The following is a 16710-nucleotide window of genomic DNA, read 5'->3' as shown; positions in this document are numbered from 1 at the left end:
TTGCCTTACACCTTTTCATTATTTTTGTCTTATGCAGCACTTTGACTTATTGTCTCATTCTTATTTTGTCTTTTCTATTTTATCTTTTTCTATTTTTGGTTTTTCTTTTCTTACTAGGGGAGAGGAGCCAAAACATGCTCACCCTAACTTCACGCTTCTCAAAATCATATGTGGACATTTCAAAAAAAATCCAATTTTAAACAGCAGCTTATGTGTCAAGTCCTCTACTTAAAAACAAAATTTCAAGTCCACATGGTCAAATATGATGCCACATCAGCATGCATTTTTGTGAAGGTGTCCAAAATGGTCCCAAATTGTCATAAGATCCATAGGTGTGCACTAAATCATGTTTACTTGTGCGCTGATGTGGCATCACATCATTGGTCTTTTTCTAAGACATGTTTACTTGTGCGCTGACGTGGCATCACATCATTGGTTTTTTTTAATTTTAGAGGTACTTTTATGGGGATAGCTGATAAGCATTGACAAGACATTTTTAGGGCACCACTATTGGTCTAAAAGTGTCCATGTACTATAACATGTATTGGTACCCCTATCACCTATTGGTCCCTCTCCCCTAGACTATAGAATATTTGTTTATATTTTTAATTAGTTTAATCACTATAAATTTTATTATCTAGAACTGTTATCGGGAATAATCATTATGTTATGTTGTCGTATTATGTTATGTTGTCGTCGGTAATTATGGGTTACGGCAGTCAACTAGTCTTCCCGAAGGGCAGTTGGACGCGACGGTTGGTCGCACCCCTTCGGCTATTATATATTGCATACCTTTCCTTCGAAGTAGGATCATGATAGTCGTATCTGGGTGTGATGTTATAAGCACTTGATGTACATGGACTGTTGAATTAATACAGAAACTGGTTCTTTAATATATTTCCATTATTTTTTGTGCATTTACTTTCTGCGTTTAATCGTTTACCTGTATGTGGCAAACATTTGGCGTCGTTGCCTAGACATACTAGGGAAAGGAAGGAGCGGATGGCGTATAGACACGATGGGCCTACCCGTTGGTGAGATTAACCCAGAGGCCAACGACACGCAAACGGAGCTCTACGACGGAGAAGACACTGCAACGAGGGAATTCTCAATCCTGCTTTAGGTGGCCATCGAGACCTACATCCGAAGAGAGGCCACGGAGGCTGATGTCCCAACAAGTGTCGTGTGGACTGCACTGGAAGTTAGCCCCGTAGCGAATCGGTTGATGAACCACCTACCCCGGTTGCTTGCACAGGCATCACTGGCACAATGAACTCGCCTGGAGGAGATTGCCCGTGAGGAGCGACGCCAACGGGTCCTCCAATAGTACGAAGAAAACAGTCATCGTTAGGAAGCGGAGCATGATGGCAAGAGGCCAAGGGGAAATTGAACCCTGAACCTCCAAGAGGAATAAAGAACATTCTATATTATAATAATGGTGTCGTACTATTGACACAAATTGTATCCGACGAGATGAATTAACAAAGAAGTGTTCTATTTTTATGTGTTGTTGCTATTTATGAAGATGTACGGGAATTGATGCCCAACTTATTAAATAAGGACAGAAATAAGAAGGCACAAAGTGAGGAGTGGGAGGCCGCATAGAGGGCCTTTATTCTGGAACAACAAGTAGAACGTAGACGGAGGATGAGGCAACTTGCCGAAGGACGACCTGCCGAAGGTTTGCTCGGAAGGAACCAAGGAGGTGTCACGGGGGGCGCAGAAGCCGAAGGAGATTTCTACGCGTCGCCAAAACACCGTAGGGTGAGAAGCCACGAAGAGTTTTTGGAGGAAACTAGGCTACGAAGAAATTTGGTCGAAGAGACCCAAGATCAGTTCAGGAACTTATCCCTTACGCCGCGCACGGAGGACCACCGAAGGGAGCGAACAGAGGATGAAGGTGAGAACAAGGGAGAGGGCAACCATACAACCGTAGATGCGGAGGAGGCACAGGCACATGACAGACAGGACCCCCTCTTGGGACCCATCACACCAAGCACACAGGTACAAAACACCGTACCCCCATTCACTCAAACAGGAAACACCACCGGTGCGGAGGGAGTGACGCGGGTGCACGACAGACACAGCCACCTCTGGGGACATGACCCCCATCAATGGCCAATAGGCAGAAGTTGCCGAAATTCACCGGCGACAAGAAGGAGGATCCCGTAAGGCACTACAGAACCTGCAAAACCATATGGACGGCCAATGGTGTCACGAACCAGGACGAATGGACGATGCAATTCCTAGCGACATTATGGGGAGTTGCCATCAACTGGTACTTGGATATTGATAAAACTGCAGTGGCCACATGGGACACGCTGCGGAAAGCCTTCGAGAAGGAGTTCTGCCTATTCTGGGATGATAATGAAATAGTGACAGAGATATACAGTACAAAACAAGGACAAAAGGAATCAGTTCGTGCCTACGGAAGGCACCTGAAGGAGCTATTTGGGAAAATGGAGAGACAGTCGGCTAACGAACTCAAGAAGAGGTGGTTCGTAGAAGGCCTAAAACCCAGTTTGAAGAAGAAAATGAAGATAGTCCCTCCTTCGTCATACAATGATGCATACAATAGGGCTATGGACTTAGAAAGTGAATACAAAATGTCCAAGAAAAAGGGAAAGTCCTCCTCCGAGGAAAATGACTCTTCCTCTGATGAGAGTGGTAACGAGGGGTCGAAAAAGAAAGTGATGACCCTGCAGAGGGACATGGAGCATATGATGAGGGAATTTAAAGCAATGAAAGGCCTAGCCGGACCGAAGGAGACATATGGTGCACGGAGTGCAAGGAGGAAGGACATACGAAGGGTACATGCTCGAAGAAGGCCTTTTGCGAAATTTGCCAAGTAATGGGACACTCCATCAAGGAGTGCCCATACAATATGACGACCCGAAATACGCAAGTGTTGTTCACTGAGCAGGCCACAACATCTACACCAGCGGGTACGGCCCAGCAAACCAACACAACGGCATCATCTAGAGGTTACCGAGACAACAGATGCGGCGGTGGAAGGAATAACAACGACAATAACAATACCCGAAGCCGTGTCCAGTATGACGCCAAGGGCCAACCAATGATCCAATGTAGGGCCTGCGATCAGTAGGGGCACTTCGCCCGGGATTGCACGAAGGAAGCCACCCCTTAGCACCTCTGCTGCTGGTGTGGGCCAGGCGACCATGAGGATGCGAATTGCCGGAAGCCAGGAGTAAACCTTTTGAACATCGAACCCACGAAAGGAGAAATGTTGGCAATCACAAGGGCACAGGCCAAAAAGGCCACATACCCCGATCCTCGCATGGACACCGAGGGAGTGCGAGAAGCAAGGGTCGAGACACAAAGGAAATGGCCGCACAAGGACAAAGTAGCCACGAGGCCACAAGCCCATCACGGACAAAGGGAGAAGACAGAATTCTACGGCAAATATTGCAAATAGAGGTACCCGTGAAGATTCAAGACCTCCTTGAAACCATGCCGCAGTTGAAAACGGCTATCTTAAACTCCGTACCCACACAAGCCAAAACGAGGGAGGTCGTAAGCCCCGCGGTCGACCCTATGTTGTTAGTAGTCAACAACGGACGCCACCCGACGGTGGTAGAAATGGGCATCCTAGGGACTACCTTGACGGAAACCATTGTGGATGGAGGGTCAGGAGTAAATGTGCTCCCAGAAGAGACATGGAAAAAACTGGGAAAGCCTACATTGTGGCCCCTCACGTTCAACCTGCTAGGGGCAGATCAACACGGGATTAAACCCCTCGGTACCCTCATGGGCCAGCAGGTAATGATTGGCACACAGCCATTCGTGCTAGATTTTGTAGTGATTCCACTGAAGCAGAAAGGGTACAACGCCATTCTCGGACGGGGGTGGCTCATTGCAACAAAGGCCACCCACAACTGGAAGAAGAACACTCTGTCTATGGAGAATGGAGGAAGGAAGTTTATCATAAACCTTGGGACGCAGTTGGTTAGTGAGGAATTGGTATCATCTTCGGAATCGAAGGGTGAAGGAGAAGGCAACCTGAGGGACGAAGGACGGGGCTGCATGGAGCCTAACAATGCATGGATTCTCAAACTAGGAGAGTGCTCCGAGGATGAGACAAGGTCATTGAACGGGCTCTTCCACTGGCAGATGGAGGATTACGAAATATTCCAGAGCTACAGGCTCGAAGTAGAGGAACCGGAGCAAATAACAAAGGAGGTGTACCTGCCGAAATACAGAGAATATTGGAAGGGAGACGCCCGTGTGAGTGACACCACCGCACATCAGTTCCCGAAGGAAGAACCCATCAAGTATCAAGAGGTAAAATTGAAGGAGACAAACCTCGGTGACATAGATAATCCCAAGATCATTCGCGTTGGCAACGATTGGAACCTTGTGTGGAAGGTCGCAACCTTCAAAATCTTTATTCTTCTTCTTATTCTTATGTACGGGAAGGAGACCGTGGTCCTTGTAGAATTTATGGTTCCAAGTCTTCGGATGGCCATTGAAAATAGACTTGCCATCAACAAGTCCAAATTGAAACCCTACCACGAGAAGCGCACAAGGGATCCGAGAGGCCGGAAGGACACCCGAGAGTCTGGAGGGGGACCCGAGAGTCTGGAGGGGGACTCGAGAGGATGGAAGGGGACCCGAGAGGCCGGGCAGGCGACTCGAGAGGCATGGGACCAAAGCGGGAGACTCTCAGGCGAGGCAAACCAAGAAGGATGAAGGGCGATCCCAGAGGCACGGGACCCGAGCCGAAGACTCTCTGGACAATTAGATTAGGAAATTCAAATAAATAAATAAATAAATAAAATAAAATAAAATGAAAAAATTGGTGGCCAAGGTGGAACCACCATCGGGGGGCCACCACCGGTGACCACCGTGCGGTTGTTGTCCACCACGGATAGGCCCCGACAAATCTATTATACTAGCCGCCAAGATAGAAAATAGAAGTGCCCACGCCCCAGCCAAAGACACAATCATGAGAGAAAAAGAAATTGCAACAGAAGGGAGTAAAGGAAACCCGATGCCATAGGGAAGAAGAAGATTTTGCCGTAGGAAAAGCACCAAAGAGAGATACGAAGTCGCCGAAGGATAGTAATTAACAAAGGAGCAAATAAAAACACCAGCCGAAGGGTGTCTTGGAAGCCAAAGGGGTATATTACTGAAGGGTGTTGGATAGAGGCGGACTCCACAGAAAGATTTCAATTGCCATCAGCTGAAAGATGTCGTATGTAATTCGAAGGGAAACAATTTAGCGCCAAAGGAAGAAATCGCAAATTGAACCTACCAGCAGGAAGGTAATAAAATATTTTTTAGAAAGTGGTGGTGGGACCACTGTACGGACCCCATTTAATGCAATTTGATGCAAGGGAGACACAAGTCAGTTACTCCCCAACTACCTGATTGACAAAATTGATTGAAAACAATTGCTGGTAGATGAAGAAGTGGTTTAATGTGGCAATTGGGAGTTATGGAAGTTACTAGGCATGGGTTAAACCTGCCAAGCTTCTAGAAGGCAGATCAAAGCCATTGAATGGAGTCAATCCTGGCCTTTCATTCAAAACTGTAAAATCTATAAAAGGCCAATGCCTCTCTTTTGTAAAGGGTTAGAATTTGCCAGATTGTTAGATCTTTTAGATTTTAGCAGTTAGAATTAGAAATAGTTGTAGGTAGAATAGAGTTGCTGGAAGAAATTGTTGTAATGGCAGTTGAAACAAATATATGAACATTGAAGTATGGTGTTTGTTATTTCTGTTTTCTCTGCTTGCATGGTTTCTTTTCATTTAACTAGTTAGAATTCAGTGGTTTTAATGGTGAAGTGTGGGGGGTATCTAATTTGATTTCAAGTTCATACTATTGGGGGCCTGTTGATTCTAGATCATTGTGTATGGTTAGTTTGAACCTTAGTATTGTGCTTAGTTCAACTGTAGGTATTTGTCTTAGGTTGTGCCAGAATTGGGTGCCTAAATGAGTACCTCCAGTCTGAAAATCCTTCATTCCCTTGGACCTTGCACTATTCCTATGAAGTTGTGCGTATATCTCTAGCAAAGCAGGGGTTAGTTTATGTGAAATCTATCTACCTGCAGCACTAATCATTGCCATCATTGTCCTTAGGTTTCCTAACCCTATCTTTTTTGCTTTTAGTTTCCCTAGTTTGAGATCCAAGGCATCATTAGATGCAGGCCAGCTTGTTGTATCTGTAAGTCCCTTTGTGTTTACCAGCAAAACACATCACTGTTGAGTTATTCTAAGCCATCAAGAACTGACAGTTGGAACCTTGAAGTTGTCCCCTTTGATCATCCACAACAGCATTAGGGATTTTCTTATTCAAGAGAGGATAGGATAGTTAGCATCTATTCTATGTTGACCAAAAGAGTAGAAGTACGATTTCCGCCATCAACAAAGACCAATTACAACAGTTTGAAGATCTCCCTTAACCACAAAGAATTGAATGGCAAGTTGCAAGTTTATGATTTTGATATAGAGTATGTTAAGGGTAAAAACAATGTAACTGATGCACCTTCCAAGAAGCCTATTTCATTTTTTGATTTGTATTATTTCTATTGCTTGGAATGCTACTATTATGGCCGGAGTGTGCAAAGAATGCATTTGCTACTAACATCCTTGACAAGATAATGAAGGATGACAAGAATACAATAAAAGAAGGCCTTAAACTCTACAAGGATAAGATCTCCCAAAGTCTAGAATCTAGAATGAAGAAGAAATTTTTTAAGAGCCTTCCATGAGACACCACAAGTAGGACATTTAGAGTATTACAAGACTTGCCAACATATTAGAAGAGCTTTTCTTGGAAAGGACTTAAGGAGGCCATCCTTGAGGATATTACAGATTGCATCACTGGCCAGCAAAATAAAGCAGAGCATACTCTTTTGGCCAGTTTGTTGCAACCCTTGCGTATCGTAAATCAAAAGTGGTAAAGCATATCTATAGATTTCATCATGGGTCTTCCTAAGGTACATGGAAAAATTTGCATTTATATTGTTATGGACAAACTAAGTAGCACATTTCTTTGCTATTGCATTAGAGTTCAAGGCCCCCTAAGTGGTTAATGTGTTTTCTAAAGAAGCATTTAGATTAGATGGATTACTTAAAAACATTGTGAGTGATAGATATAGTAGATTACTTAGTGCTTTTTGGTGGGAGTTATTTCAACTGACAAGTGTAGCAATCACTCTCGAGTCTCAACACAAGTTACCACCCTCAACCCCATGGATAAACAAAGATAGTGAACAAATGGGTTGACATGTACTTGAGAAACTATGTTTTTAATCAACAAACAACACAGATCAAATGGTTGCAATTGGGAGAATAGTACAACTTCCTACCATATGTCTACATGTATGTCTCCATATGGCACTATAAAGTAATGATGCTCTAAATTTTGTTGGTTTAGGTTTACAAATTAAGGTACCAGATGTTTAGTGACTTTCTTAAGCATAGCTAAGACATATTGAGGTCACTCAAAGATCATTTTCAACAAGCTCAGAATAAGCAAAAGCTCTATGCTGATCAAATACCACACAAAGAGAACATTCGAAGTTGAAGATTTGGTGTTTCTGAGGTTGCAACCATACAAGCAATCTTCCATCAAGAATGGGTTCATCAAGCTCAAGCCCAAGTTTATGAATTATACAGGATTGTGAGGAGAGTGGGTTTTGAGCTTATTGTTGCAATTTATTCCCGTTGGAACAATTCATATTGACAAGGATATCATCAATATTTGTCAAGGGTTTGAGGTCTTCTATAGCTGTGCCTAGTTTGTACTTGGTGGCCCAGCCACTATCAGCATTTTGAGCAAGATTTTCAGGGTATTTTATGATGTCTATGCACCATTGTACAAGGATCAATCGTAGCCACCAGCTGCACCGTACATTTTTGGCAGTTTTCAGGCCTACGAAATACATCTTCCATGCCTATTGGGGCTGTTACAGCCTAAACCAGCTATTATATTAATCTCGGATTTGTAAATCAGCCAAGTGCTACCTATTTACAGCAATTTACTTGTTCATATAACTATACGGCAAGCTGTAAGTGTAAATGTTATTAATTGCAAAGTGCATTGGATTAAAATTGATCTCTCATTCATTGTTCATGGGGTTGATGCTGATGATTTTAATTGTTATCACTAATTATTCAGACTAACAATCAGATCTGAAAGTCTCTATTAATAAATTGGCATCATTTATTACTGGATCTACTGGTTGTTTGTTCTTATTTTGATAAATGAATGTTAAATTAAATTTTGAAACTTGTTATTACTGATCAAAACTAATTTAGCATTTAGTTACATTTTTTAGCATTTTCTTTTAGTTTTCTATAAACATAAATTACAGAAAAACTATCATATATTTCCAAGGTTCCCAACTGCGGACATTACAAACATATTGTTACTAGAATCAAATGCATGTATATCTGTCTTGTGTAATGAATAAACTCTAATCTATTGTTGAGTTGTGTAAAGACTAAATCTAGGAATTTGTGTCTAGTTTGAGTTGCTGAAATCTCTATGTGGGTTGGTGATAAATAATCTTGGGAGTGTGTCTATTTGGTTGTTTGTTGCAAGGACAGGGCTGCAATTCATTTAGCCCCCTACCTTGACTGCATCACAAATGGAAAACTCATAGGGCAATGTACAGTATGTATTAGGTAATGTTAAGTACTTTGGAATTATTATTCTGGTGTTAGTGCCGCAATACATGTGTGATCATGTAACTGTTCATAGATAGCGAGGGTGGTGTAATACAACAAAGTGTTAATGCTTGAGGAAGTTAACAAGAAATGTGGAATGATAAAGATAAAAGCCAAAATTTATCATAAATTTTAATGTGCATTGTGTTCTTTAGCTTTTTCCAATTAATGAATTTTTTGAATAAGTTTGTCATCTTCATGGTGTGTGTATTCTGCCTCGGAGATTCAACATGCTTCTTTTAAGTACTAAAACCAAAGTATTGTTAAAAAAAAAGCAGCATTTTATTCATAAAGTAGAGAAGGCATAGAGAGGGCATCAAAATAAAATAAATATAGTATGAAGCATAAGATGTGGAATACCTTCATTAATGTCATGTCAATGCATACTCCTCCATGAGGAGTTAATGTATGTCCTTCAATTGAAGTAGCTCCACCATAAGGTACAATAGGAATCTACATCAAAAAGAAACAATGATTCAGTATTTGCCATTACATCATATAAATATTCAAAATATGTAGATTTACAATTAAGATCCATTTGCCATTTGACAGAATCATTAGCAAAACAAAGAAAAGCATACATTGCATGGCTTCAAATAGAGCTTCTAATTAAACGTGATATTTGGGCCCAAGGTTTGGAATCGACATAAGCAAGGTTGGAAATAAATTAGATAATACAAACTATTTGAATGGCTGATATAGGAAAACCTCCTGCAAATCATACAAATGGACATGTATCCACAGAAGAACAATGTGAGAAAGAGATTATCCTGAGTGAAAGATACTATTGAAACCAAAAATAGGAAGGATGGTAAATCATTTTCTGAACTTTTGGAAATTTTTAGGATGTGATGAAAGAACCAATTTTCAATTATTTGGTAAATCATTATTATGAAAGAACAATTCAATACCTGTTATGAAGCATTTGCAAACATATTAAAGTAGATGATACCATTCTAAGGAACCTATTTACATTGGAAAACAAAACTTATGATTGAACCAAACTAGCCCCAAGAAAAAGCAATAAATACAAGGACAGATTATAAACTTATGGTTAACCAAATTCTATGTTGCATGCACTATTTTTACTAATCTAGATGATCATAGGGCAACTAAACATAATAATCTTCAAACCTTGTACTTGTCACAAGCCTTAATGATTTCGGACACTTCTTTCTTCGATCTGCATTAAAAACAAACTTATAATAATGAGATTAAACATTTTTTACATGTATATGGATAGCTATAAATTTGAAGATTAATACACTATAATGTCCATCCACAACATAATCAAAGAATGTAAAGAAAGTTGTATGATACTTATATTTCAAATTTTCAACAATCAAAGTTTAGACATCATATAACCCTTACAAGTGAAAATGCAGCTCCATATTGTAGAGATCTTTAATAATGATATAGAGAGCACAAGCTACCATGCAATGCCACCAATGTACATCTCTTACAATAAAACTATAAATAGAAATGTATAAGCTTCATATCAATTTGGCTTTCACATTTACTAGCCAAACCCTCTCTCCCATTGAATTTTAAAAAATTTATCTTATTAGAATATTCATTTCACACTATTGGCTACAAATTTCTCCAGCACAAACATCAATTTCATTAAAAAATAGTGTAATATTTAAGAATACTTATACTCTCCTCTTTGCTTAAACTCGAGCTATATTAAATCTATATTAATTATTAAGCCCAAATTTGGGAACAAGTGGTCCAAATTATAACCTATCAAATCTATAGTAATGCTCTAATATACAAAAGCAAAATGGTCAATAGAACTGTTTGAATTTGCAAACGAGCTAAATCTTTTCAAAGGTGAAGAATGGGTCATCTCATTTAAATAAAGAAATCTATAATAACAATACTAACAAAAACAGATGAAAACAAACCCCCAAACGATGTTTTAAGCTAGACTTGTAAGTTGTAACACAGCCAGTGCCAGCATTTCCAACTCAGTTAAAGATGGGGTATATGGAAATCAGGATCGGCAATCAATAGTAACACATCAAATCTATATTGGTCAGCAAACAAATAATATGTCAGAAATCCATGCTCTAAGGCAAGGTCTCCTCCTAGTAAAGAAAAATACAATTACAAACTAGATTGTCTAGGGTTTCTAGAATCAAATGCATTTCCACAATTAATTATAAATGCAACTGTTTCCAATACTTTACAAACAAGAAAACTTCATATCAAAAAAACTCGATAATTGAAGGACACTCCAACTTAATCATCCAACTAATCAGCCATAGAGGAGAACAAATGGGTTCCAAACTCAGAAACATCGATCGGTAAGTTTAGCATAGCAATAACATCTTGAGTATCCTGCACTACATAGAATTTGTCAATGAACTTTTGAGCCTCTGTGACCTTTGACAATGGAAAAGTATCCATACAAATTATAGGGTATCAAGAATATACTCACTCTTGGTTACCAATCTCAATCTGTGCTCGTCCCTTTTCTACCCTCCAAAGATGCCTAGACATGCCAATCGGCTTGTCCATGTTTTCTTGGTTTGTGATAACCCCCGCAAGGCATTACCTCAAATCCGAATAATTTTTTTGCAATCAACACAGTTCTTCTCTTTCTAATAACCCAATTCTTAGAATGGGCAAGGTGAGAGCATACAAAGAAAGAACGAGGACAAAGCAAAGTTGATTGAAAATTTTTGGTAGCAAGCAGACCAACTCACAATTTAAAACAATCATAGAACTTCTCTAGTCAAATTGCCTGATAGTGAGTGCAAACAAAATTGCATCAATGCCAAAATGGTGGATTAACTCACTAGAAGATGAGTTCTTCAATGTCAGATTTACCATCATCTTCCATTCCAAAGAAGATGAAATACAAATTTGATAACTACCAAAATGAGGTCTCCCCTTCACAAGTTTCCTCTCCTATGGATCATATCAAGGATACGGAAATAGGGCATGTTGACATGTCAGATTTCATCAAAAGGGTGGAGGATCCAAAGGATAGCAATATGCAGCAATTGTTGGACAGCCACATTCACCATGCTCGTCTTTTCCAGTGGCTGCCCTAGAATTTGAGTTTGTTCTTGCTTGTGCTCACCATTTTGATAAAGAGACAAGAACTATCAGAAATGATGATGGGGGGGCGATAATCCGTCTTGATGTGGATACCATTGAGAAAGTTTTCATAATACCATCAGCACCTGTGTATATAGAGATTTCCAAAGATTTGCAGCAGGATATTATGTTTCAAGGGAAAAGGATTGCAAACTCCACATTAACAGGTGGATCCATGAGCCACGAGCCACTTTCACAAGGTGGGCTAAGTTATACCTTTGCAACTTCAAGTGGGAAATTGGAGACATCATTACTCTCCTCAGCAAGATGTTGGGTCTAGAGATTCTAATGTTTTCGAACCCTGGATGTATCAGTTTATCATGTTTATAAGGCAGTCCCATCACATCTCATGGGATGAAATCATCAGTGATGCTTTGTGTGAACAACTTGCGGCAGTCCCTATCACCATGACATTCTACATGAACTCGTATCTGGTATATCTAGCAGCATCACTTAGACACTTCCCTAGTCTTTCTACCAAGGGTGATTGCTCGCTTATACCTGTATGGGATTACTATGATCAGCTGCCTTTGAGACCCAGCAGATTGCATTACAAGAGGGTTCGGGATGCATTCTTTGGTTATTTTATGTGTCAATTTGACAAGACGCTAAAGAATAGAAGAGTATCAGATGAGGCATGGGAAAAAGTGAATGAATATGGCTGCTTATTCCTTCCATTCCCGGCTTTCACTTACATGAGAGTTGGATGTTACAGCGGGCAGCCATACATGCTTCCTAAATTCCCAACTGATAAGATTATTCTTATGGAGTTGGGAAGACAGATCATGGCCGTTCATGCACATCAATTTTTGGCATTGTGTTGTCATTGATGTCAACCGGTATAGCAGGACAACCGGTATGGGAGAATTGTTAGAGTATTCGAGTATTTATTTGATTAATTAAACAATATTTGTTTAATTATTTAAGTTCCCTTTATCTCTTTTACACTTAAGCTAACTTTAGGTGCATAATAATTAATTCTTTTATTAATTATTATGTGCAAACCTAGGTTTTCCCTTTTTAGGGTTTCTTGACCTATTAAAGGTTAAGTTCTTTCTTTTCATTGTATGAAGAAGGATTATTATTGACAATACATTTTGGAGATTATTGAGCTCTCATCTTTTGGAGCATATTTTTCTTGTGTTTTTGTTCCTTCTGTGATTTGCTTCCTAGCTTCTCCTTGTAACAGGTTTTTCAGCTTGCAGAGATCATTTGGGCTCCTGTGGTGTTGTATTTTCTCAACTCCAACATGGTATAAGAGTCTCAGATCTGCAGCTATCTATTTTTGTTTTGAGAATTTTTGCATTGGAAGCAAATCTGGGGTTTCAGGAATTTTTTTTATGTACCTAGGGATAGGTCTTTTTTTTCTGAGCACTTTGGGCCTAAACGGACCTCACCATCGTGCTCAGAAGGCCCGAAAACCCCTATGGTCATATAAAACTTGACATTTTTTGGTTCCTAAGCCTCGAGGAATTTTTCTCTATATCCAGGCCGTACGGCCCTGGCATGCCGTTCGAGAAAAAAAAAAATTTTGCCTTTTTACAACATACAGGGCGGATTTTGATTTTTTTGAAAGAAATCACAAAAAAAATCAAAAAAATCTCAAAAGGCATTGAAAAAAAAAAGTTTTTTTTTTTTTTTAAATTTGTTTTGGGGCTCCCACGGTACGCAGGGTACCGTGGGGCCCCTGCCGGTCTCAATACGGCTCTCGGTCGCTGCCCAGGCCTCGAGCCCCACGCCTTCCTGGCAACCCCAGCCCCGCCGGTCCTCCGGCCCCCGCCGACAACTTTCCCCGACCCCTGCACAACTTTCCCCAACTCGCCTCTCGCCTGCGGCCCCGCTGCAAGCTCCCCGGCCACCGCTCAGCTCCCCGGCTACTGCAACCCCGGCCGCCGCTCTGCTTCCCAACCGCTGCAAGCTCCCCAGCTGCTGCAACCCCGCCCGCCTATGCAACCCACTCCGCCCGGCCCGGCCAAGCCTGCTCCGTCGCCTGGCCCAACCTCCTCTACCGCCGCCATAGCCAGCTCAGTCCGGCCGCCCTCTGCACCGCCAGCCCACTCTGCCGCCACGGCCCACTCCGCTCCGCCCGGCCACCTCAACCACTAGAAACAGCAGCCCACCACCGGAGAACCACCAGGCCGCCACTGGAGCGCCGCTCACTGGCCACCTCCGCCCACCAGAGCCACCAAACTACCTTTTTTGCCTCTTTCAGGGGGGGTTTGGTTTTTTGGCCTTATCTTGGGCATACGGAGTCGTTTTTTTGAAAATGAATAGGCGTCGGAAAGCTGGTTCCGAGCCGGACCTTGTCATGTTGGTAATTTTTTCCAATTTTGCTGTTTGACTATGTTTTTTTTCCAGTTAAAGTGGGGTCTTGTTTTTGCACTCCAAGAGACCTAGAATGAGCATCTGACCTCCGTTTTTCGAAAAGTTTATATTTTTGGAAAGCATGTGTTGTGTACTTTCCAGCCATATGAGTTTTATTTCCAGATTCTGCTCCAGGAATATTTTATTTAGTTTTTTGCTTTTCAGCACTATGGTGGATATCTTGGTTGTTTCAGGGCCTAGGATCTCTTTTCTGGGTAAGATGTCTCTATTTTGGTTCTCGTTTCTATTTCCAGTCTTCTTATCATTGTAGCTTGTATTTATGCAAACGCACTGAGATAAAGTGCCATCATGCATTGTTTACTTGGGATCATGCACATCTTGTGCCTTGTTTTACATGCACTATTGATAAAGTGCCATGAGGGGGTTGATGTTTGCCTGTTGTTTGCCATCTTCCTTTGACCAGTGAGTGTTTCTTCCACGACATTCACCTCATAATGTGTGTCAAGTGAGTGTTCCTTCCACGACACCCTGTACTTTTCTCAACACCTTGATGCTCCTGGTTCTTCGTCATGCAGTTCTTGTTGGCCGTTCTTTTCAGTGTTCCTGTCCCTCTCCCTCTTCCACATTATGGGGAGGTTTGTCCTATTGGTTCTAATGCTTCTGTGGTTCGATTGATCAGCTCTTCAGGCTTTGGTTTCTCATGCCATCTATATCTTCGAGTTCCGTGTTTGCCTTGTTTGCCATATGATTTAAGTAGTGTCATTTGAGGGCACTCATACAAATTACAGTCTTCTCTACATGGTCATGTTCTATTTTAGTGGAGGTTCTTCAGATCAGCAGTTATTCTTCGACAGAGTTTGCAGGTTCTTTTGTCCTGTTGGTTCTAATGCTTCCGTGGTTCAATTGATCAGCTCTTCAGGCTTGGGTTTCTCATGCCATCTGTATCTTCGAGTTCGGTGTTTGCCTTGTTTGCCATCTGATTCGAGTAGTGTCATTTGAGGGCACTCATACAGATTACAGTCTTCTCTACCTAGTCATGTTCTATTTTAGTGGAGGTTCTTCAGATCAGCAGTTATTTTTCGATAGAGTTTGAAGGTTCTTCATGCTTCAGTGGTGTTCTTTTCCATTTGTTTTTGGAGTAGAGTTTTGTTCCCATGTGGTTTTCTCTATTTCTCCAGTTCATAGAGATTTCATTGTATTTGGGTACCTGATCAGGCCTTGTTACCGGGACCCATCTTTATTGCTTTCAGTAGCTGTTCTAGGTTTTAGCTTCTCCCTAAGTCTAGCTTAAGGGGGGGTGTTAGAGTATTCGGGTATTTACTTGATTAATTACACAATATTTGTTTAATTATTTAAGTTCCCTTTATCTCTTTTACACTTAAGCTAACTTTAGGTGCATAATAATTAATTCTTTTATTAATTATTATGTGCAAACCTAGGTTTTCCCTTTTTAGGGTTTCTTGACCTATTAAAGGTTAAATTCTTTCTTTTCATTGTATGAAGAAGGATTATTATTGACAATACATTTTGGAGATTATTGAGCTCTCATCTTTTGGAGCATATTTTTCCTGTGTTTTTGTTCCTTCTGTGATTTGCTTCCTTGCTTCTCCTTGTAACAGGTTTTTCAATTTGCAGAGATCATTTGGGCTCCTGTGGTGTTGTATTTTCTCAACTCCAACAAGAATAGTTGATATGTTGACAGTGTTATCAACCGGTAGTATGGACAGTGAAGCCAACAAGTAAGCAAGTTGGAGTAACCAGTTTACATGTCAGTATTGGGAAGAAGGAACCGGTTAGTGGGTATGCATGTTGATGTTGAACAAGCATTATAGAGAAGTGACTGATGAGTGATGAGAACCGGAAAGCATGTGACCGGTAGAGCTTGCTACAGTATGAACTAATGAAGGGTTAGCAGTACAACTGGTATGCTAGTGTGATACCATCTAGCAGGACTCCCACCAGATGAAGAGAAGGTTGACAGAAAGTGTGTTGCTTTAGTGAGCAAAGATGACATATGGAAAAGGTATCGGGTTATATGTCAAAGTTGGAGATGTATCCTCTCCTTAGTGAAGTCACATCATTACCGGCAGGTGGCATAGATCTTCCTCCACTGGTGTTTGGCAGTGAAGTGCAGTTGTCCATTCTCCCCACCAGTAAGTGATAATTCCTTTCTTATCTCACAGCATACATGGCATGCATCATGACTCTCTGAGATAAAATAGTCAAAGTAAGCAAAGGCAGGTGATGGGATGCATAGACCAGATGACTAATGTGGATGATGAGGAACCCTCCTGAGTTTGAGATCAGACATGTGCACCGGATCAGCATGTGATGACATGATGTGCTACCAGGACAGAGAAAGAAGAGTTAAGATGATGAGTTTGCCACCTTGGCAAACCAGTTGAGAGGAGAACAAGTCAAATGAAGATAAGGCTTTGCAGTTGCACACATGGAGTTACCAGGATGCAGATGAAATGTGGTGTTGCCGCAGATGCATAGCAGTTGGAGATGGATGGCATGAAGATGTCATGCACATTACCGGTATGAAGGCAGAAACATGTCAACCGATAAACAAGGTGG

The 16710-nt window shown here is 41.1% G+C and overlaps 1 protein-coding gene across 4 annotated transcripts in view; it reads right to left on the bottom strand.

The window, feature by feature from the left end:
* The window catches only part of LOC131065840 (D-lactate dehydrogenase [cytochrome], mitochondrial), a 283265-nt gene that overhangs the window by 193804 nt on the left and 72751 nt on the right, over positions 1-16710 (bottom strand). For all 4 annotated transcript variants that reach the window (XM_058000480.2, XM_058000478.2, XM_058000477.2 and 1 more), the window contains exons 4-5: positions 9832-9880; positions 9058-9150 (exon numbers count right to left, since the gene is read on the bottom strand). In XM_058000480.2, coding sequence (XP_057856463.2) covers positions 9058-9150; positions 9832-9880 — 142 coding nt within the window. The remainder of the gene's footprint in view (positions 1-9057; positions 9151-9831; positions 9881-16710) is intronic.

The sequence above is a fragment of the Cryptomeria japonica genome, chromosome 6, assembly GCF_030272615.1.
Source record: "Cryptomeria japonica chromosome 6, Sugi_1.0, whole genome shotgun sequence".
Taxonomy (NCBI): Eukaryota; Viridiplantae; Streptophyta; class Pinopsida; order Cupressales; family Cupressaceae; genus Cryptomeria; species Cryptomeria japonica.
Note: the sequence above shows the minus strand (reverse complement) of the source record. Positions and strands in the feature narration are given on the sequence as shown.